This window comes from Halichoeres trimaculatus, unplaced genomic scaffold, assembly GCF_033239565.1.
Source record: "Halichoeres trimaculatus isolate MK-OKI-2021-1 unplaced genomic scaffold, fHalTri1.1 fHalTri1_scaffold_17, whole genome shotgun sequence".
NCBI classification, from domain to species: Eukaryota; Metazoa; Chordata; class Actinopteri; order Labriformes; family Labridae; genus Halichoeres; species Halichoeres trimaculatus.
This window is the reverse complement of record NW_027437195.1, coordinates 7,984,848-8,007,326: the sequence shown is the minus strand read 5'-3', so window position 1 is coordinate 8,007,326 and position 22,479 is coordinate 7,984,848. Positions and strand designations below refer to the sequence as shown.

Genomic DNA, 22,479 nt, shown 5'->3' with positions numbered 1-22,479 from the left:
AAAATATATTTTAAACCACTTATTTTTTTAATGGTTTTGGTGTCCTGATCAATAAATGGTTTTGATTCATTCATTCTTTTCTTCAATGCATTTTTTTTTTGAAGATCTAAAACAGTTTTGATTTTGCTATTTCAGTTTTGGCACCTGTCAGATTGTGATGAGTGTTTTCTGTCTTTCAGTAGTCATAGTGTAGAATTATACCACAATATAATCAAAAAGAGACAGTAAAGACATGAAAAATAAAGTTAATCACCATTTCATAAATATATTGCTGTTGAGTTCAATAAACATGTATCACTCATGTTGGTATAATCTGATTCATTTTACATGACACATGCTTTGATAATCAATATTAAAATGTCACTATTTCTTACATTTTCATATTATTGACTTTGAAAATAATACAAAAAATAAAAAATAAATGAAATGCAAAAATGTTAGACTTCTGTAAGGTATGCTTATTTACACACTTAATGTTGGTTGAGACCCCTTTAACATACGTCACTGCGTAATTACAGAATGGTGTGGAGGTGATCAGCTGGTCAGTTGGGTAGTTCTCATCCTCGATTGACACTCCACAGATTCCTTTAGGGGTTCAGGTTAGATGAGTTCAAATGGTAAAATTTTGACCCACAAACCCTCCAAAGGTAGTCTTGCTGCTGTGGGTAGGCACCAGATCCAGATGATATAGTAAATCAACACCTCCATGATGATTGTCAGCAGCTCCATGGTTAGCCTGCTTTTAGTAATGTCACTTTTATATAAATTAAATGGGGATGTTTTCTTTCTTATGAGATCATATATAGCAAAGTTTTCTTTCAAGATTATTCCTTAATTCTGTCTTTTCAACAAAAAATGAACATGTATGCAACAATTTATGACATTGAACAAATGTATAAACACAACACTTTTGTTTTTGTTCCTATTTTCATGAGCTGGGGTCCGGGTTAAACTATTTAGGTTAAAGACACTGATAACAACACAAGTGGCAGGCTAAAAACAGAGTTAAAGGCACTGATGATAAAAGTCACCTACAATGCCGCGTAGGATTTAAAATATTGAGCTTAGGACTCCTGTAAAATATCTGTTTCACTTTTTGGCGTGTAGATGATTGTTGTTTACACTATTACCTTTAAAAAAAAAATATATATAGATATATATATTATTAATTCCAGTGCCTGAATGAGCTCCATTAAGAGGTTAGCGTGACTGTAGTCTATTTTTCTCATGAAGTATAGCAGGTTGTAGCATTTTGGTAAATCATTTAAAAGGGTGGGAATCTCTCCATTGGAGTTTGACAAACTAGGGGCTCTCCAGAGCATGCATACTGTTTCCTGTAGATGAGAACTTCCTGTAAGTCAGCTACTCTTCACGTAGCCAGTCCGAGTTCCTTATCTAACAGGAAAACATCTCATTGGTTTCCGTCCATTGGGCTGGACTCTCTGATAAACTTTGTTAAAAAAAGACAGAAATGATTACTATGAGCATCTAGCCGTGTTCTAATTCAGGGGCGGCAGCCTATGGAGGCTGAATTTGAAGGCCGATAATGGATTTCAAGCTGTCATGGACCAAGAAGACTCAAGAGAGTGTGCCCTTCATTGGGCTCTAATTTCGTAGACCAGGCGCAAGCGCAGACGCACCCACCCTGCGCCGGCTTTCGCCGCACGGACAGGGCGTGACCAGCGCACTTTACAAGTTTCCTGCAGTGCCAAGAGAGGCGCAGTCAAGGCGCAGAGGACCGCAAAGGTGCGCCTTGACTGCGCCTCTCCACGTAAATGGCAGAGAGGGAGGAGAAAAGCCGTGAGTGGGTTTAACACAGCTGAGCGCTGTTTTCACCAATCAAATGAGCGCCTCTTCTCGCCTTTAAATGTGCTGCGGCCGAGGCGCAGCGTCTGATTGGTCTGAGTGATTCCCAGCACCGCGGTGTGCTGGAAAGACCCGATAGCGGAGACCGTCAGAGCCGCTGTCCCTGCAGCAGGAGAATGGACAGCGGAGCGCATCGGACGACACGAAGCTCGTCACCGTGTGGGCCAGTTCCCGGGACAGATTTAATCTGTTCCTTTGTCTTTAATAGGAGTACAAAATGAAGAGGCAGTTACACAGCTGGCTTATCCATTCAGAATACTTTGATCCACCTGCACTCCTGGTTTGTCATCGCTGAGCAGAGCCTTTGGTGATATACTGTATACTCTCCTGGTGTCTCCGCCTCATCCTCCTTACAATAATATACTCCATCTTTTTAGATCATGTTAAAAACAAAGACTAAAACAGAGAAATATGGGAAATCACGGGTAAATCCTGAGTGACATACATTTATTTTGTCTCTTTTTTCTTCGTCTTTTCTCTCCCTCTTTTCTTTGAATTAAATGAAATGAGAGAACCAGATATACTCAGTATCAGATGTTAAGGCTGTTTATTGTTTAATCGTAAGATGTGCATCAAACTTCCAGCTGCCGTCAGGTTAACTTTCCATTATGACAAACGGCTTTAATCTGACATCAGATGTGACAGGACAGTTAATATAGATACAAATGTATATGCTGGTTTGGACAGTTACATTAAATATAGATTGCTGTGATTGTTTACTGCATCAAAATGTGCCTGACACTCTGGAAACCTGCCTCTGAGGCTTTGATGACATGTGCGCACATGTGCGCCTGACACCAAATTACAGCTGCGGATCGTGCGCTTCGCTTTGCACCGAGGATAGACCAGGTTGGAGCTCGCGAGCTTTCAGTGCATTGTTTTGGCACGAAATTGTCACTGCGCCAACATGAATCTGCTGACACCTCCGTGTGGTGCGCCATCAACTCCCCCTGGCACGCAGTCACACCCATCACTGCGCAAACGGTCCACCAAATTGTCAAATTGGCAGCGCACGGTGGTGTGCAGCACAAAATTAACACTGCACAGGGTGCGCCAGGCTTTTAGAGCCCATAGAATAAAAAATGTTGACCCTGGGACTGTTACAACACAATAAGGAAGAACGTAGGTAATTTATAACAGGAAGTACTGAATTGTTAGTAAGCAAAGACAAGCGTGATCTTAATGGCTGGGTAACTTAAAAGGTGAAAATGCTATGTGGGATCTCTGTGTGTTTAAAAAAATAAAGATATTTTATACATTTGCATGTCTTGTCATTATTATGTGAAACACATACTCATCAACGGATTATAGCGTTGAAGTTTATCATTGGTCTACATAATCTGTATCCATGCTGATTCTTAGGAAGAAGTGACACATCAAGATTTGCACAGAAAAAGCACATGTCCAGGACAGTGGCAGCTGCTGGTCAGTCAAGGAGGGGAAGCTCATTTTTTTTCTGGCTTACAATAAATTGTTTATTTATTCAAACGTAAGTTCTACCCTCCGTTCCTTTCAAGAAAATGATCTGTGAACCTGTCATATCAACCAGGTGTTTTTTTTTCAGGGATTTTACCAGTGTTCTCTCAATGGCCAGCAGAGCTAGACTGCTTAAATGGCTTTGGCCCATTGTGTTGCGAGTGTAAGACTTGAGCCGCTTTATACAGGAGAAGCTCCTCTCTCCACTCCACTTACAGGCTGTAAGTGTGAGTGACAGGGGGAGAAGCTCCACAGCTGTAGCTGTAGCTGTAGCTGCTTATTGGTGAAAAGAGAGACAATCTTTAAACACAACGCTCAACGTTTTTAAGAAAAGTTAACTTGCTGGAGATCGATAAAGCCTCCGGATCAGTCCAGATCAACTGATTGTACAACTGAGAAGATTCTCCGGTGGAGGGTTATACTTCAAGATCGCTGACTGGCTCATTTCACTGTCAATCAAAAAGGGATTTGGCCTCAGACAGATCATCCAATCATCATACAGAAGCCCAGCATCCAGGCCAGCCCACTGCCTCATAGACCCCCAGAGACGCTGAGCATCTGATGGGCAGGACAAAGCCCAGCGTTTATCCAATGACCGTCCAGTTTCCACAGTGGAACAACCCACTCTACGCTTCCCCGCTGAAGTCAGAAGATGCTCAGCGTCTGACTGTGTTAAAGCGCTGAGACACTGCGGGATGAATGAGAAGGAGGTGGAGCCAGTTACCTGTGATAGGTAGCTGATTCTGAACAAAAGATGAAGGAATTCTAGCTCAGATTTTGTCAATAAAATGTACACACAGCAGAAAATATCACCACTTCTTTTGGAGACATTTTAGGGGAAGCTGAGCTTCCCTTGCAGTCTCAGAGCCTGTGTGGTGAGCCCATACCCGGAGTGGCTAATTGGGAGGACCGGAACAATTCCCGGTGGGCCGGACTGAAGTTTGGCCCACGAGAGCCGGTAGACATAAACAATTTTTAATATTTTTATATAATTTTTTAGTTTGGTGTTCATTCGTGGCCCTGAATGAGTATTACCTACATGCTATTACCGCTGTCCCCGTGGGCCGTCTCCATCAGCAGCTTTTTTTTTTTTTCCTCAGATGCATCCTGACGTAACAGCACGTCCGTGCAGGCTAAAAACAATTAGCTCCGCCAGTGGGAGTCTGTGCAACGAGCCAGCTCATAGTTACTGACAGCCAGGTGGATCAAGAGAGCCAGGGTGGCGCGGAGAAGCTTAGAAATGAAAATAGGAAAGCACTGAAAAATGAAGCTTCAAAATGCGCAAAAATTGCATCTTTTGTAAAAAATTAAAACGTAAACGGGCTCACAGTTTGAAACAGTAGAGGATGGCGATTAAACTGGTAAGGCAAGGTGTTGAATAAAATGCAGCTTGCACCATGTAATGAGACGACACCACATAACTGGGGAAACTTTGTCTTGTAGTCCCTCAGATGTGAGATGCAGCAGCACCAACCAGCTATGTGCCCACCACAGGTGCAGAGTGGGCAGGTAGGATTGTTCACTGAGTGGAAATTAGAATTAATATCAGAGTATAGTGTAGACCTACTCTATATGACAATTGTCCTGAGAGAATTGATGCTTGATGATTCAGCACTACAATAATGAAATTGACTTGAATTGACCAGAAGACTGACTATTGACTAATTTTTAAAATGTGATTTAATGTCAGAGGAAGACACAGGAGACAGTGATGAGGAAGAGATTGCTGCTGTCAGTTTTGGAGAAACAGGTGAGCTGTTGTAAAAGAGTGTGCAAACAAGCAATCATCAATTTTAATATAATCACTGTCTGTGCCCAAATATTACTAGTGGCCCTTTTTATCATCAAAAGTAAGTTGGTAAACAAAGCACACAATTGAAAATTAATAAGATGAGTGTTAGATGCAATAGACCTGCATATTTTGCCACTGAACAAAATCTTCTTGTTTATTTTCATTGATTCTTATTGCACAGGTTTAGGTGAGTTTATGGAACCTGGAGGAAGTGTGAAAAGGAGAGCAGAGTCTACTCCAAGACTGATTTCAGAGACAGCAGCTCAGCAGCAGCAGAGCCCTGAACCACAAGTTAGGGATGAGATAGATGAAGATGAGTCTGTTGATAGTTTTTTGACTACTTTGCTCGCCCTCAGTCACAGGATATACATATATATATATTTTTTTCTAATCAGCGCTCTTAACATGTAAAGTTATAATTACATTATTTTAATACAATAGATCATGATAAAAAGTGGGCCAGTCTGAGGTATGAAATTCCAGGGCTGAAAATGAGTCCCACTCCGCCCCTGGGTGAGCCTGTGTGAATTGTAGCCTCAGTTTCCTGTTCTTAGCTGACAGGAGGGTCACCCGGTGTGGTCTTCTGCTGCTGTAGCCCATCTGCCTCAAGGTTGGACGTGTTGCGTGTTCAGAGATACTCTTCTGCAGACCTCGGTTGTGACCAGTGGTTAGTTGAGTTACTGTTGCCTTTCTATCAGCTCCAACCAGTCTGTCCATTCTCCTCTGACCTCTGGCATCAACAAGGCATTTAGTCCCACAGAACTGCTGCTCACTGGATATTTTCTCTTTTTGGGACCATTCTCTGTAAACCCTAGAGATGGTTGTTGGTTAAAATCCCAGTAGATCAGCAGTGTCTGAAATACTCTGACCAGCCTGTCTGGCACCAATAACCATGCCACGTTCAAAGTCCCTTAAATCACCTTTCTTCTCCATTCTGATGCTTGGTTTGAACTGCAGCAGATCTTCTTGACCATGTCTTCATAACTAAATGCATCATGTTGCTGCCATGTGATTGGCTGATTAGAAATTTGCATTAACGAGCAGTTGGACAGGTGTGCCTAATAAAGTAGCCGATGTGTTCATTTATTAGTTTTAGTGCCTGAGTGGCTCAATTAGGAGGTTAGCGTGACTGTCGTCTATTTTGCTCACTAAGTATAGCAGGCTGTGGCATTTTAGTAAATCATCTAAAGGGTTAGGAATTTCTCCATTGGAGTTTGACAAACTAGGGGCTCTTCAGAGCATTCATACTGTTTCCTGTAGATGAGGGTTTCTTGTAAGACAGCTACTCTTTACGCCCGAGTTCCTTATCTAACAGGAAAACATCTAATTGGTTTCCGTCCAGGGCTGGACTCTCTGATAAACTTTGTTTATAAAGTAAAGAATAATTGCTGTGGGTGTTACTTTTGCAGTTGAACAAATAGTTCAGAGTTCTGCATTTGTCTCATCTGTGTCTCCATCAGGACTCCAGGGTGAGTAGCTTTTAATCTTTGAGTTTAATTGTGTCTGCATATTGGTACAGTGCATTTATATATATATATATATATATATATATATATATATATATATATATATATATATATATAATGTGTTTATTTTTTTATTTTAATAGATTAAGGTTTCATCCAGAAGAAGAAAACTTGATCTCAGTTGACAGTGCATGTGAATATAATGCATTATCATGTGAACTTTTTTATCTTCACATGATTCGTCAGACTGACGTTAGATTTTGTTCAAAGTGTCTCATGGTCAGTGATATGCAGACAGGTGTCAGTTTTGAGGATATCAGACCACCCTATAGGACAAGGTTTCTAGTTGGTGTTTTCGTGGTCTCCTTATGATATTTTTGAAAAGTATTTAATATGTATTTTAACAAATATCTGATAAAAGCTTGATCTGCCACCAGTGGCAGACTGGAACTGAAAAACAGCCCTGGACTTTGACCCGGCCTAGTCCACAACTACGGGACAGCGGAATTCTCCAGAATGTCCCGATAACCAGTTCGCCCCTGTCTGCCACTATACGTCTTCATATTTTCCTTTTATCTCATGACTTTTTAATTGCTCTTTCCTCCTAGTTTTCAAGATTCATCATGGAAAAGTCATATGAAGATGAAGAGTATAAAGATTTTCAAGAAGAAGTCAGAGCACATCTTCAGAACAGCAACATGGCCTCAGCTGCTGCAAAGATACAGGAGTTTTTAGAGAAGAAGAAAAACATCCATCTCAATATTGCCATCACAGGGGAGACTGGCTCTGGTAAATCCACCTTTGTTAACGCCATTAGAGGAGTAGATAACTGGGATGAGAGAGCCGCTCCCACTGGTGTTAAAGAAACCACCATGGCGGTCACACCGTACCTACATCCCAACTTCCCCAATGTAACCTTTTCCGATCTTCCTGGTGTTGGCACTATGGCATTTCCAGCTGCAAGGTACCTGAAACTGGTTGGATTTGAGAAGTTTGATTTCTTCATCATCATCTCAGCTGATCGCTTCACGGAAAATGACGTGAAGCTGGCGAAGGACATTCAGAGGATGAAGAAGAAGTTCTACTTTATTCGCTCAAAGATCGACCAGGACATAAACAATGAGAGTAGATGTCAGAGAGGGTTCAGTGAAGAAAGGACTCTGACTCAAATCAGGATCAACTGTGTTCAAGGTAGGTTAAATCTAAATAAGAGTTTACCACATACAGCCTTTGAGAAGAGAAAGAAAACCTGACACTTTTATTTCAGCTTTTCTTATGTTTCACATCCTGTCATTTAACTTTAGAGACAAACTGCAATTTCTCAGATAACATGAATAAGACAACCTTTAGTTCTTTTTGACACTTCTTCGACTTACAGCTCCAAAGTGCCTGTATGTGTGTGTCTGTGCAGGGCCGTAGCCAGGATGGAGGTCCATGATGTACTTGCAAAGCGTGTGCCGAACATTTTTTCAGTGTTTTTCTTACATTTGTATTTTATTTTTTTTTTTTTTAGGCTACAAGTCACACAAGATGTTTATTGTTTAAATATCTTTGAATGATGTGAAATCAGCATTTTCCAAGCAGAAATGTATATTTAAAAAAAAAAAATTACATTAAAGGCTAGCAAGATTACAGTGTATTCTGTTTTAATCTCTCATGTTTGCCCTGCTCTCTATAACTTGCTTTCTGTGGAATGGGTATATTAAAATTAATATGATCCTCAAGTCCTCAAGTAGTTGCATCATTGATGTGTACTTGGCCAGCTGATGAGCCAGGTGCTCATCAAAAATAAATTAATTAATTAATAAAGTACCGGGCGTGCTGTCCGCTGTGGATAAAAGTAAATAAACTGGCTTTGATCAGATATCAGATGATTTGACGGGCCGAACTAGTGCCGAATTATCTAAAAAATATATGTGCTCACCTAGGTGTAGATGAAGACAAAATCATTTATTGTAAAGCCTCAGAAAACGTCTGATCTTTGCTTTTATTATTTTGTTACTTTGACTTTTCTGTTGAGGTCTCACTACCAGTGAGAATCAACCCAGGAAGTCAGAAAACTCATTTGCATTTTGTTTCTGTCTTTTTGTGACACAGGTCTTCGGGGTCAAGGTTTTAAGGATCCTCAGGTCTTCCTGGTGTCCAGCTTTGACCTCCCTCTCTATGACTTCGCTCTCCTAGCTGAGACCCTGGAGAGAGAACTTCCTGAGCACAAGAAGGAAGCCTTCCTGTTTGCCATGCCAAACATCAGCCTGGAGGTGATCAAAAAAAAGAAAAAAGCTTTTCATTCCAACATCAAATACCTTGCTGCTCTCTCTGCAGCTGTAGCAGCTGCACCAGTTCCTGGTCTCTCTGCTTCCAGTGATGCTGTCCTGCTGGCTGCTGTTGTCACTCGATATGTAATTGGGTTTGGTCTAGACATCCCATCACTGCAGAGATTATCTAACTGTACAGGGATTCCTTTAGATGAATTGTTCAAAGTCATCAAGTCACCACTGGCAGTAGAAAAAGTAACATTTAATCTCATGCTGAAGTTGCTTGCTGAGTGTGCTAACAAAGCTGCTGCATTGGTAGGAGAGGAAGCATCCAAATTCATTCCCTTTATAGGGATCCCAGTAGCAATGACCCTCTCTTTTACCACAACGTACAAAGGCCTCAGCATTTTCCTGGACATGCTGGCTGCTGATGCACAGAGGGTATTTGAGAGGTCCCTGGGTCAGAAGACCAAAGGCTGAGAGGAGCAGTCACCGATTATTTACTAAACACCTGGTGTACAAGTCGTATGTTTAAGACCTTTTTCTGAAACATTTAAAAAGTGTGCTTCATCTTTTACACCAGTGTGAATAGCTGTGGCGGTATTGAGATGCAGTATTTTATCCAGGAGATAGCGCTCTAATCTTGCTGAAGCTTCGTCATGGTGATGCGCTGCCAAGACAGTCCATGTTGCTGCTACACTCACAGTTGCGCTACTGCTGCTTTACGTCTAATGTATGGCAAAAAAAGATACTGGTCAAAGTAGAAAGAGCTACATATCAGCACAGAAGCTGCACATTGTTGACCCCACAGAAACTTTGCAGTGGAGCTGAATGTGGTGAAATTTGTCATGCAGGGAGAAATCACTTAGTGTTGAAATTTTCTGTGCACTTTTTATTATGATGAATGACTATTTAGAAAACCTTTGTCACAGATGAAGTTTCAAACCAACTGTATGTTACATCATGGTGCTACTTTTATTTCACATTTCATGGTAAAATTAAAGCTTGTATAAAGTTTTTGAAATTAACAGGAAAGACTGAATAAAACAGATACAATGATATTTTTTGTGGTTAATTCATTCATTTTGTTATGAATGCAAGTATGATTTAGTCTAACAAACGCAGATAGAGCTTTTAGCTTAAAGGAATCGTTTTCATGTGTCTGAATCAAACTTACAAAGTAGAATAGTGGTAAAGAGCTCCAGGTATCACCTTTACTTCTGACCAGGGGAATAAAAAACAGATGCCATCTGGCTGAAAACCAGTGACTACAGACTTATTTAAAGAATAATTGCCACTGTTTGAGAGCCAGGCTTAAAAAAACAACAACAACATACTGTTCCTAATAAATCCTTTTAACCACTTATTTTATAATGGTTTTGATTTTATGACCAATAAATGGTTTCGAGCCTTTATTTCTTTCTCTTTCTGCGTTGCTTTATCTCTGAAGTTCAGAACTACCCTTGATTTTTTTTCCTGTTGGTTTTTGGCACCTATAAGGTTGTGATGGGTGATTTCTGCCACCTAGTGGTCACAGTGTAGAATTACATCACAATGTAATCATAGGATACAACAGACATTAAAAGTACAGTTTATCACCATTTCACAAATGTGTTACTGCTGTGTTCAATAAACATTTATCACTCATGTGTATAGCATTATCTGATTTATTTATCACATTGTGACAGATTACATGGAGTGACTTTTTCTTTTTGTTATTGTAGTTGGAAGGTTCTTGAGTCATAGGGGTGCCAGTCAGTTTGTTCATAAAGGAATAATCCATCAAGCTTGGCTAAGTTCAGTTAAAAGAAAAAAAAAAAAAAAACAGTTTGTTCCTTGTTCAAAAAGAAAAAAAATCCTATTTGAATCCAAAGGCGAAAAGGAGAGGGGAAAAAAAAACTACTCACAACAGAAGATGATGTTCGAAAGTCAGTCAGTCACGTCAGGTCAGCCTGTAGTGACGGTCAGAGTATCCAAAGGACGAATTACGGAGTACTTGTTCACTGGTTGGTGTCCTAATCCGGCGGAATGCTGAGGAGGTTGATTGTGGGTCTTTTGTGAATGCACATGAGGGACTAAACTACCCCGACTTCCGCATTTCTAACTCCGACGATCACACACCTCCTGGCATCTTCCCGGGACTCTTTCAAACGGCCCCAGCACTTTCTACCCACGTCACCAATAACAGCCTCCACACTCCCCGTCACAGTCTTCGGCCAATCAACACAGACAACGAGGAGCCAGAGGGCGGAACGAAGCGACTCGTCACAACATGGTACACTTGACAACCAATATTACAATGTTACTATTTCTTATTTTTTGTACATTTTCAAGATAAGGGTATATTTCTTTGCAGTACAGATACAGTGTTCCCTCAAATATAATGTCAGCTGACCTTAGGACCAACTTAGACATCCTTGTTAATTTTATTCATGTTGAGTTGAAGCTATGGTCTACCACACAACTATATCCAAAGAAGACACTTTTCTTGGTTGTGATGTGGCTTAGGGAAGGGTAAAAAAAAAAAAAAAAAAAAAAAAAAAAAAACGCCCCATCAGCCAGCCTCTAAGTATACTGTTTGACTATCTTTAAGCTTAAAATCTCACAAAACAAGGCTACATAAGGCAGGCAGAGAATTTGTTGAGCTGTATAGCTGGTGGAAAGAGCCCCATGACTAGCATACACTTGAATGAGAGCAGTCAGAAAAATCAACAGAAATGTTTTTTTTTTGTTTGCTTGTTTTTTTTCACTGTTATGCCAGGGCAATCTGGGAGAAAGTGCAGTTTTTCTGTTGAGTGCCACAGTTATTGTTTAACAGAACATGGCCAATTGAATATTCATGAGGAGGTGGTTAGCATGCTAACAATCCAGGCTGACATTGAAAGGAATCCTTGTTCTATGTTTCCCACAGCAGTAGATCAGAGAGAAGTTTTGGATATTGTTAAAAAATGTAAAAGTAAAAGATCCACTGACTGCAATGACATTGACATGAGTATTTGAGGCTTATTGAGGGGATTGTGAAACCATAAACTTACATCTTTAACTTATTCCAAACTGGTACATTTCCGTTGTCATTCCACTCTGCAAAACGGGGAACAAAAAACATTTTACGAACTACAGGCCTGTCTCCTTACTACCACAATTCTCCAAGATTGTCAAAAAACAATTCAACACCAGACTGGACAACTTTATAGACAAACACATGCTACACTCTGACTGACAGTATGGTTTCAGAGCAAACAGATCAACTAGTGAAGAATCATATCTTTATGCCTTTTTTTTGAACTGACCCATAATTAAACAAATTTTAAACACAGGTCTGTTCAAAAAAAGGCATAAAGACATGATTCTCCAAAAGTATGTCAGTGGATAAATATCACAAGGTGTTAGCTTGTTTTCAGAGCATATATATATATATATATATATATATATATATATATATATATATATATATATATATATATATATATATATATATATTTAACAGGGAATAGTAACTACATTCATTAAGAATACATCTGTATGAGTGTATTTTTCTGTATACCTGGTATGTTGTTTATCCATTGTACATGTTTAAGAAATGCCCATTCCACTAGGGGCACTTGCTGTGCTGACCCTAGGCACTTGTCTCGTCAACAATAGACAGTGTTATAATTTAATGTAACACATTTCAAAGGAGTAGGATTAAATAAGTTGATACTTCTTCCTACTCCTTTTCGCTCATGTAAACTGAGGAACTAAATCAGTGATTGTCCTGTTCTGTTTTCAAATTTATTCCTGATTACCATTTATTTGTATTACTCACTGTTTAACTTGTAATCCACATAAATGAAATTAAGCCATTCATTCATTCAACTTCCCAAGCACTAATAGAATCATTGTAGGAAATAAAAAAAAATTAATGGACCATAAAAAGTATGCAATGGAAGTATTCATTGACCTGAAAAAAAGGGATAAGACACCATCAGTTACCCCATAATAATCAATAAACTGGAACAGTATGAGATCAGTTGGGAAAGGAGCTAATTAAGGGAGGAAGAACAGTTTGTGAAATTGGATACATTTTGTTCCTTGTTTTTAGATATTTCTTGTGGTGTCCCCCAGGGGTCAGTGTTGGGCCCCAAATTCTTCATATGTATCAAGTTTGTTGAAATTGATATTATTTACTGATGATACAAGTATTTTCTGCTCTGGAAAGAACTTGGAAACATTACTAAAATACATTGCTACAGAAGTGAAAAGAATAAAATTATGGTTTGATAAAAACAAACTGTCATTGAACTCAAACAAAACTAGAATAATGTTATTTGGTAACCAAAGAAGAAACACAAATGTTAAGTGAGAGATAAGAAGAAAATATATTCTTCTTCTCTTTATTTCAATGTAAAACATGTAAAAGAGAAACCATGACACTCTTTGATATCAACATACATGTAAGTAAAATTCAAAATGCCATATTCGGCTCATTGTGACAATTTTATCTGAAGGCTTCTTCATGTATAACACATGTATTGGGAGCAAAATACAAACAGTGACAAAAAAACTTTTAGTTCATTTTTTTATTATTATTTTACCATCAGAGACAAGATAAATGTATGTTTCCATGTTCTTTGAGCTTAAGGTTGTTTAGCCATTATAAAGATATCTGTAATAAGTCATTTAAAAAAGTATTAAGAACGAAAAAAAGATGAGGAAAGCTAGAACTAAAATTATTCTTCCGTGAAGTATATATATGAAGTAATAATTATTTTATGTACATTCTGCAGCCTGGCAAACCTTGGTTAGATTGGGTTACCATCACCTGTAGAACATCAGTATCACTCTCTGCTGTTCAAACCAGCACTTTCTGGAGTACTCTTTTTGCATCCTCAGAAAGGTCATTGAGGAAAAGGTTGAGAGCCTTGTAGGTGAAGGTAAAAGAGAGGGCCATTGATAAAGGGATCCCAATTATGAGCATGAATTTGGACCCTTCCTCTGCAATCAGTAGAGCAGGGAGGATAGCAGTTTGAGACATTGTTTTTAAAACGAGTTCAGGAGTTATTTTTGTTGCTGCAAGTGGTGACACAATGACTTCCTTCAAGTCCTCAATATAAACACCGCTGTAGTTGGACAGTCTCTTTAGTGAGGAGATGCTAAGACCCAAACCTGACACATATTGAGTAACAACAGTAACTAGCAGGCCAACATCAACAACAGCAGAGAGACCAGGAACTGGTACAGCTGCGACAGCTGCAGAGAGAGTGGCAACATATTTAATTTGGGACTTAAAGGCTTTTTTTTTTCTGTCGATCATCTCCAAGCTGGTGTTGGGCATGGCTAACAGGAAGGCGTTCTTCTTGTGTTCAGGAAGTTCTCTCTCCAGGGTCCTCAAAAGGTCAGGGAAATCATAGAGGTGGGGCTTATGGCTGGAGACCAGGAAGACCTGAGGACACTGAAAACCTTGTTTCTGAAGACCTGCAAGAAAAAATACAAAATAGGCTGAAGCTTTTTCATGTGTGATCTCACTTAACAGAGAACAACTGGAAGCAAAACCTGGTTCTGGTCTGTGGTCTAGTGTCTCATCAAACCTCTCTGTTTATAATATTTATGTCATGATCTGCCCATGTGAAGCTTCTCTCTCCAACCCTCTGGCTCGTGGGCGGTGCCTTGCTGCTCTCCCCCTGCCCTACCTGCTGCTGTCTCTGGCTCACCTTCACACCTGTGGTTCAGAGCTCAGTGCCAGTGAATTCCTGTACACCCTGCGGTACTTCAGCCTACTTCTGAGTATTTCTCTGAGCTTTTTGAGATTAATCTCTGTCTGTTTTCCTGTAGTTTACCCTGCATGTCTCTGCTTCTTTTCCAGTGCCTCCTTCGAGTTCCTGCTCTGCTGCCCTGCCTCTTTCACACTGACAAGCTCTCTGCTCTCTGTCTGCTCTTGGGTCCAACTCAAAACCTTTGATGATCAAATCCTGACAATTTATGTGCACTGAAACACAGAAATGAGAACAAACATTACTTTGTCTGAATGTTAACTCTACACTGTCTCTACCTCCACACTTCATTTATTTTAGACAGAATTTTGAGCTCAGTCTTTGATTTATATTTGACTGTTCAGGATGCTTGATTATTAAGTTTATATATTGTTAAGTTCATTTTAAAATATTCCCGAGTCTGGAACATTAGGTTCTAAGTTGATAAAGTTACAAAGTGAAACACTGAGTCAGTTTAGATCAGATAAATCAGCTGTCAGTGAACAGAGAACAGAAAGTTATCTGACTTCTGTAATCGGAGAAACTGATCCTGGAAATAAAAGATTGCTAACAGTGCTGTTGTTTGTCTAACATTTAAAGGTAAAAAAAAAAGACACTTGTGTTCTTTACTGTCTTCACTAGGACTTGTCACTTACCCTGGGTGCAGTTTTCCCTGATTTGTTCAAGGATCTTTTCCTCACTGAAGTACCTTATACTTTTCTTCATTCTGCTTTTCTCATTTCTTATGTCCTGGTCAGTCTTTGAGCGAACAAAGTAGAAATTCTTCCCCATCCTCTGAATCTCCTTCCCCAGCTTCACGTCATTTTCTCTGAAGCGATCAGCTGAGATGATGATGAAGAAATCGAATCTCTCAAACCCAACCAGTTTCAGGTACTTCGCAGCAGGAAACTTCATGGTGCCAACACCAGGGAGATCCCACAGGGTGACATTGGAAAAACAAGGATGGGGGTATGCTCTGGACACCTCTGTTGTTTCTACAACACCAGTGCGAGCAGCTTCCTCCTCATCATCATCATCCACTCCTCTAATGGCGTTAACAAAGGAGGATTTACCAGAGCCAGACTCTCCTGTGATGGCAATATTGAGAGGGATGTTTTTCTCTTTGTCTAAATACTCCTGGATCTTTGCAGCAGCCAGGGCTTCTTTATTTTTTCCCAGAGCTTCTTTGACTTCATCTTCGAGTGATTTCTTTGAAATCCGATTTCCCATGATGCTTTGTGACAACAGAACAGGAAAAAAAATTGACAATTTCAATTAATTCTCATCAAATATTGAAAAAACACTGAAAATATTCAAAAACTTTTAAAGATGCTATGACAAGGTTCTGATTTAATAAAACTGCCTTGCCACCTCCTGGCTCAGAGTCTCACTCACATTGTTGTGAAGATGTGACTTTGTGTGTTTGTTTTGGTATTAGATCAACTGGAATCAAAACATATTTTGTTTGTTCAAGACAGCAGCATCCAACCCACATGCTGCAGAATAACTGCTGTGGGTTGAAATAAACACAATCACTGTTTAGCCCTTGTGTTATCTTTTAGCTTGAGCTGAATCACTCTCCTGTGTATCTTTCCTCTGCTCTCCTGTACTTTTTTCTGTCTGACAGTTAGGCTCCCGTGTCCACCATCACCACAAAATTAATCACAGAAATCTGACATAAATTCCTCCTCTCTGTAAAAAGCTGAGCTGTCAAAATAATCAGCTGATTTAAAGTCTCATGACTCCTCATCATCTCTGACCTACCTGTACCTGTTTCTCACTGTGATCAGCAGCTCATGGACTTGTGCTGAAGATTTGAAGCTCCCCCCCTGGAGTCCTGACGGAGAAACAGATCAGACCAAAGCAGAAACACTGGGCCAGTTGTTCACCAGCAAGATTAATGTCGTCTCTGTTCCTTTACTCCTCTTTTGACAGAATTTATCAGAGATTCCATCCTTCTAGAAAGGAACCAATGAGAAGTCTGTCTGTTGGTTAACCCCTTACTGTCTAAATTCATCTACACACACACACACACACATACACAGAGAGAGAGAGAGAGAGAGAGAGAGAGAGAGAGAGAGAGAGAGAGAGCCACACCGGACTAGGTATTTTGCAAATTTGCCACAACAGCCATCAAGGGGTTAAGGACCTCTGTTTTTTTTTGTCTTTTTTTAATTGAAAAAAAAAAAAACATTTGACTTCCAAGAATCTTGATTTATTTGAACAGATATGGCTGCACACAACCTCATATTTATTCTGTAAATACTTTATTCATGGCTGTTTAAAGAAATCATGTAGGGTTTTGTTTTGTATTCTTTTTTTAATTTTTTGGTTTGTTCAAAAACTTAAAGTTTTATTTTTGAGCATCCACATCTTCACTGTTTGAAGAGGACAAGACAGTGGATAAAGCAGAAAACTGGGAGAGACAGAGAGAGTGAGACAATGTCAGAGAGGGGCCTTAGCTGAAAGAGACCCCAGTCTGCTCACAATATGGGTGTAAATGTGTTGAGGATTCATTCTGAGTGGATTCATTTAGAGTGAACTACAGAGCAGCCTGCAGAGGTCCGGGGGCCTGCAGGAGCTAACCTTTGACCCTTGGACAAGTTTAGCCTAGCTGTGTACTTGAGATGACTCTTCATTTTGCCAGGATTGAAAGATTTAGTGCCCACAGCTGTCTTGACCAAGGTCTGCTCAATGACTACAGGTTACAGCAAAATGACCTACAGACAGAGAGTCCGTTGGCCATACAAGGATAGCTTGCGTGCATTCAGGGACTCCCCAGTAGTATAAAGGAGGCTAGGACATCAGGTTTAGAGAGAGGAGAGGAGGGTTGTGTCTGTGTGCCATCATTGTGTCAACTTCAAATAAAGATGTTGGAATGAAGTTGCCATTGGATCTCCTCTTCTTCATTGAACTCCGTCCCTTCTTCATGCCAGTATTAGGAAAGTAGCCCACAAATTTATTATGCAGTCAGATCAAGAGGACCAGGAGTGAACCTCACTCTAGGAAAGACACGTCAAATGCAGATTTTTTTTCACTGCGTTTTAGCGTTTTCAGATGAAATGTTGTCGTGTGAACAAGGCCTAAGTCAGTGCCACTAAAAATGCAAAGATCCCTCTCAATAGCTTTGGCTCATTTCTTGAGACTAACCCAAAATTCTAAACAGTCTTGGTGCTTTTGCTAATAATAACTTGGACTGAGCAGCATAACACCATGGTTTACCTGCAAAAAGCTCATGTCTCCCCCAAAACAATTCAGTTATGTGTCAGAATCAAATTTCTGTCTCATACAAATAACTGGTGCCTCCAAAATCTATCGTCTCTTTGGCTTTGTGTGAGCACTGCAAGTCAAACTGATAAGATGTTTTGTCACTACAGCAGAGGACCATTGAAATATTCCATTGAGGTGAAGGTGCCATTGTGAAGGGTACAGAGGCATCACTTTAAACATGTCTGTGATGTTGGCCTTTGATAACCACAATCTTCTACCTGCTTGTTTCTTGAGCTTAAAGCATCGTAGATTGAGGCGTAATACAGAGAGAACGGCTGATTTTCAGACTGTTAATACTTTGGACTTCATCATGATGGGGATCTGATAAATATATGATGAGACGCTTTTTACCAGAATACTTTCCGGGTAGCAACACCTATAGGGTTAATGCGTGACATAGGTAAAGGAGATCTATCTGGAGGTCCAATCTTGAAACCTTTCCTGACTTCTTTTTCCAACAGTGTCAACAATTTTGGGCATTTCCAGAGCAGACTTCAGATTAATACATTTATAAGATACTTTAGGCAAACACAGCAAAACAGCCATGAATCCTTGAACCAGTCCTGTTAACAAATAATTGGCAAAGCAGCAGTTGAAGCAGCTTCTTCAAAGCCTTCCCCAGCTCAGCCACGTTGACTGGGGTTGAAGGTTTTATTTTTTCTTTTCCTTCCTCACAAGGTGAGTTCATCTGAGGCACACAGATTTTGGATGACTATCCCCACAGTAGCTATGTGCAAGCATGAATATATTTACAATTTACAAATATGCATACACTTCCATTGAAATTATGGCACAGTGGAGTCCAAAAAGATGGCACCTTATCCTCATTGGTTTTTGGGCCTGCTGGCGGATTGAGCCACAGATTTGGGACACATGTTGGAGGAGTGCGAGAACGAGCTACAAATGGAGCTGGAAAGAACTTGGCGGCCAGTGCAGTGCCTTCTAATTAGAGCCAGGTCAACCACAGACCAGTCCAGTCTTTGGTTAAACCTCTGAATGTACATAGCAGCCTTGGCAGAGAATGATTTGTGGTATTCATAGAACAGAGTTCCACTGATGTCATGGTGAGATCTACACTGATGGCCAGATAGGTGTCTAGTTCAGCTCAACAGGATGGTTAGACTCCGCAGATTACATCTCTGAAAACTCCAAAAGCAACAATTAGTTCTGCTAATGTCACAGTCTTAGAAAATCCGGGGTCACTATCCTTTAACATTACGGACACATCGCCACAAAAGCATTTGCAATTTGATGAAATTAATGTTAAATTCAAATATGTTGTGAACAATTGCCAAGTAGTTTGGAGGTTTATCCGTGTTATTTTGAGAATATAATTTCTGTTTCAAGAAATGAGCCAAACTAGTGTAGAAAAACTGTAATAATACCTGTCCTCTTCCCTGTTTCTCTTCCTGCAGCCTCTGAGCCACGTCTTCAGAGGTAAACTTTTGGAAAGTCAGATAACCCCAGGATAACCTCTGTAAGAGGAAATCACTGCTCATTTTTTGGTAACATCTCATTCCAGACACCACCCTGAGGAACAGGTTAACAGAAACATGAAGCACCTGACAGATGATCAGGCCTTGATGTGTGCTTGATAAGAGTGGCTCTGCACACAGCCTCGAGTGCCGCTGATCCAATCATCTCTGAAGAGAAGATCCCTCTGATAGTTGTTCAGTTTATTGTTTTTCTCACCTATCTTTTTTCTTACATTTTTCTATTTAAGCCTCGGTCTTTTTTTTATCCTTGAAGTGTGGTCAAATAACCAAGAATGAAATATGGAGGACTTAGTTTTGTTTAACAGGGTGGGTGCCTCGAGAGAGGGTTAGTAAATTTTTGGTGTATTTTCAAACATTTTTGGTCTTTTTTTTCTCACTGGGAGATACTTGTTGTGTTTTTGTGCGACTCCTCTTTTATCAGATTTTCTTTAGTTATTTGTTTGTGGAGTTATCTGTTGTTTTCTTGGTGGCAGCTGCCACCCAGGCTGTTCAGCCAAGCATGGCAGATGGCTTGGAGACGCTTACTGCAGACATGCTGTAAAACTCTCTCCTGATGTGGGTGTTTCAGTGGAGGAATGTTGTTTGGCTGTAGGTGATATTGTGGGATATGACAGCATGAAGTCTCCCTGACAAATGAACAGTGGGGTTGTTATTTTTTTCCCAAAGGTGTTGATCATGTGAATTGTGTGGTTGAGGGTGATCCAGAAGACACTAACTCTGGTGTGTTCGCTTTTTAGCCCCGCCAAGAATTTGATCATTTCCAACGTTTCCCCTTTCATTTTATTTTATTTCATTTCATTTTTTTTAAGCTGTTAGCAAAAGAGCTGAGCCATCAGCCTTTAAACTGATCCGCCTCGATGTAAATCTCTGCACCTTAAACACACCATGTCTTTCAGAAGACAGGTGTCTATGATCCTAAAGAACAATGACAAGGAGCTGAATTTTGCCTTGTGTTTTTATACTTGTGGTTTTGAGTACACTGTGCATGTTTCCTATCACATTCTGAGGTGTTTTAGTTGTAGGGCAGAGGGACACCTGGTCCGCTCGTGCCCAGAGTGGGAGAGGACCGTCAGGCTGCTACCTCTGCAGCTGAGCCTCCTGTCAGAGTGGACAGTCAGCCAGCAGCGCAGAGTGATACACACACACACACACACACACACACATGCACTGACACACGCACCCATACATACAGCAATGCACAGATTATACAGTACATAGTGAGACAGAAAATAATGTAATAAAGACACAGAAAGATGCATCACACACAAAACACGAAGGTCAGCCCACAGAGCACACTGAGCAGTGGAGACCGGGCAGCTGGGACCTGTAGTAATGACAGTGATGCTCAGAGAGGTAAAGTTGACTTCCTTCAGAAACAGCAGGACGAGTCAAAGAAGCAGATGAAAACAATGTGATGGATGATGATGATTTGCTCTTGTTAAGAAAGAGTTCAGAAACCAAAGTTCACAATGTGAAAACCAAAAAAGTCTCAAAGAAAGCTTCTGCTTGTGCTTCCTCTCAATCAGAGGAAAACAGAGCATGCACACAATGATGGAGACTATGATAAGAACATACAGGTGGAGACAGAGTGGCTACTCTTTTCAGAGAGACAGGTCCTTCCTCAAAGAAACAAAGGGGATGAGAGCACTGTAGGTAAAAGAGTTTTTCCAGACATGATGCTTTTTCAAGCCAGACACTGCCCAGCTGACCACTGGAAGAGGAAATCACTGTTTAATTTCTTGGAAACATCACATACCAGACACCACCCCGATGAACAGATAAACACAAAAACATGAAGCACCTGACAGATGATCAGGCCCCGGTGTCTGTGGTTTTTGTGTTAAGTGGCACTGCACAAACATGCCGAAAAACACAGGATGTAGATGCTGATAGCAATTTTGTTCAACAGAAAAATATACTAATTGCAATTATGCCAGAGATAGTCAATTTAAATTTGGTAAATTTGGTCAAATCAAATAATCTTTTTAATTGCTCTTTCCTCCCAGTTTTCAAGATTCATCATGGAAAAGTCATATGAAGATGAAGAATATAAAGATTTTCAAGAAGAAGTCAGAGCACATCTTCAGAACAGCAACATGGCCTCAGCTGCTGCAAAGATGCAGGAGTTTTTAGAGAAGAAGAAAAACATCCCTCTCAATATTGCCATCACAGGAGAGACTGGCTCTGGTAAATCCACCTTTGTTAACGCCATTAGAGGAGTAGATAACTGGGATGAGAGAAAGGTGTTAAAGAAACCACCATGGCGGTCACACCATACCTACATCCCAACTTCCCCAATGTAACCTTTTCCGATCTTCCTGGTGTTGGCACTATGGCATTTCCAGCTGCAGGGTACCTGAAACTGGTTGGATTTGAGAAGTTTGACTTCTTCATCATCATCTCAGCTGATCGCTTCACGGAAAACGACGTGAAGCTGGCGAAGGACATTCAGAGGATGAAGAAGAAGTTCTACTTTATTCGCTCAAAGATCGACCAGGACATAAACAATGAGAGTAGATGTCAGAGAGAGTTCAGTGAAGAAAGGACTCTGACTCAAATAAGGATCAACTGTGTTCAAGGTAGGTTAAATCTAAATAAGAGTTTAACACATACAGCCTTTGAGAAGAGAAAGAAAACCTGACACTTTTATTTCAGCTTTTCTTATGTTTCACATCCTGTCATTTAACTTTAGAGACAAACTGCAATTTCTCAGATAACATAAATGAGACAACCTTTAGTTCTTTTTGACACTTCTTCGACTTACAGCTCCAAAGTGCCTGTAGGTGTGTGTCTGTGCAGGGCCATAGCCAGGATGGAGGTCCATGATGTACTTGCAAAGCGTGTGCCGAACATTTTTTCAGTGTTTTTCTAACATTTGTATTTTATTTTATTTTTTTAGGCTACAAGTCACACAAGATTTTTATGGTTTAAGTATCTTTTAATGATGTGAAATCAGCCTTTTCCAAGCAGAAATGTATATTTAAAAATAATAATAATAAATTTACATTAAAGGCTAGCTAGATTCCAGTATATTCTGTTTTCATCTCTTGGACATGTTTGCCCTGCTCTCTGTAACTTGCTTTCTGTGGAATGGGTATATTAAAATTAATATGACCCTCAAGTCCTCAC

The 22,479-nt window shown here is 40.1% G+C and overlaps 3 protein-coding genes across 3 annotated transcripts; 2 read left to right on the top strand and 1 right to left on the bottom strand.

The window, feature by feature from the left end:
• The first annotated feature begins 6,548 nt into the window (after positions 1 to 6,548).
• On the top strand, positions 6,549 to 9,707 carry LOC141806928 (interferon-inducible GTPase 5-like). The gene is made up of 3 exons (XM_074692645.1): positions 6,549 to 6,603; positions 7,209 to 7,791; positions 8,698 to 9,707. The coding sequence occupies exons 2-3, from the start codon at positions 7,224 to 7,226 to the stop codon at positions 9,333 to 9,335; spliced, it is 1,206 nt and encodes a 401-aa protein (XP_074548746.1). The 5' UTR covers positions 6,549 to 6,603; positions 7,209 to 7,223; the 3' UTR covers positions 9,336 to 9,707.
• Positions 9,708 to 13,686: 3,979 nt separating this feature from the next.
• LOC141806760 (interferon-inducible GTPase 5-like) lies at positions 13,687 to 15,814 on the bottom strand. The gene is made up of 2 exons (XM_074692431.1): positions 15,241 to 15,814; positions 13,687 to 14,309 (listed from the first exon to the last, which is right to left on the bottom strand). Exons 1-2 carry the CDS (start codon positions 15,812 to 15,814, stop codon positions 13,687 to 13,689), a joined length of 1,197 nt encoding a protein of 398 aa, XP_074548532.1.
• Positions 15,815 to 21,371: 5,557 nt separating this feature from the next.
• Positions 21,372 to 22,157, top strand: LOC141806759 (interferon-inducible GTPase 1-like). The gene is given in 3 exon segments (XM_074692430.1): positions 21,372 to 21,585; positions 21,588 to 21,929; positions 22,150 to 22,157. Coding segments are annotated over 3 exon segments (564 nt in total).
• The last annotated feature ends 322 nt before the right edge of the window (positions 22,158 to 22,479 follow it).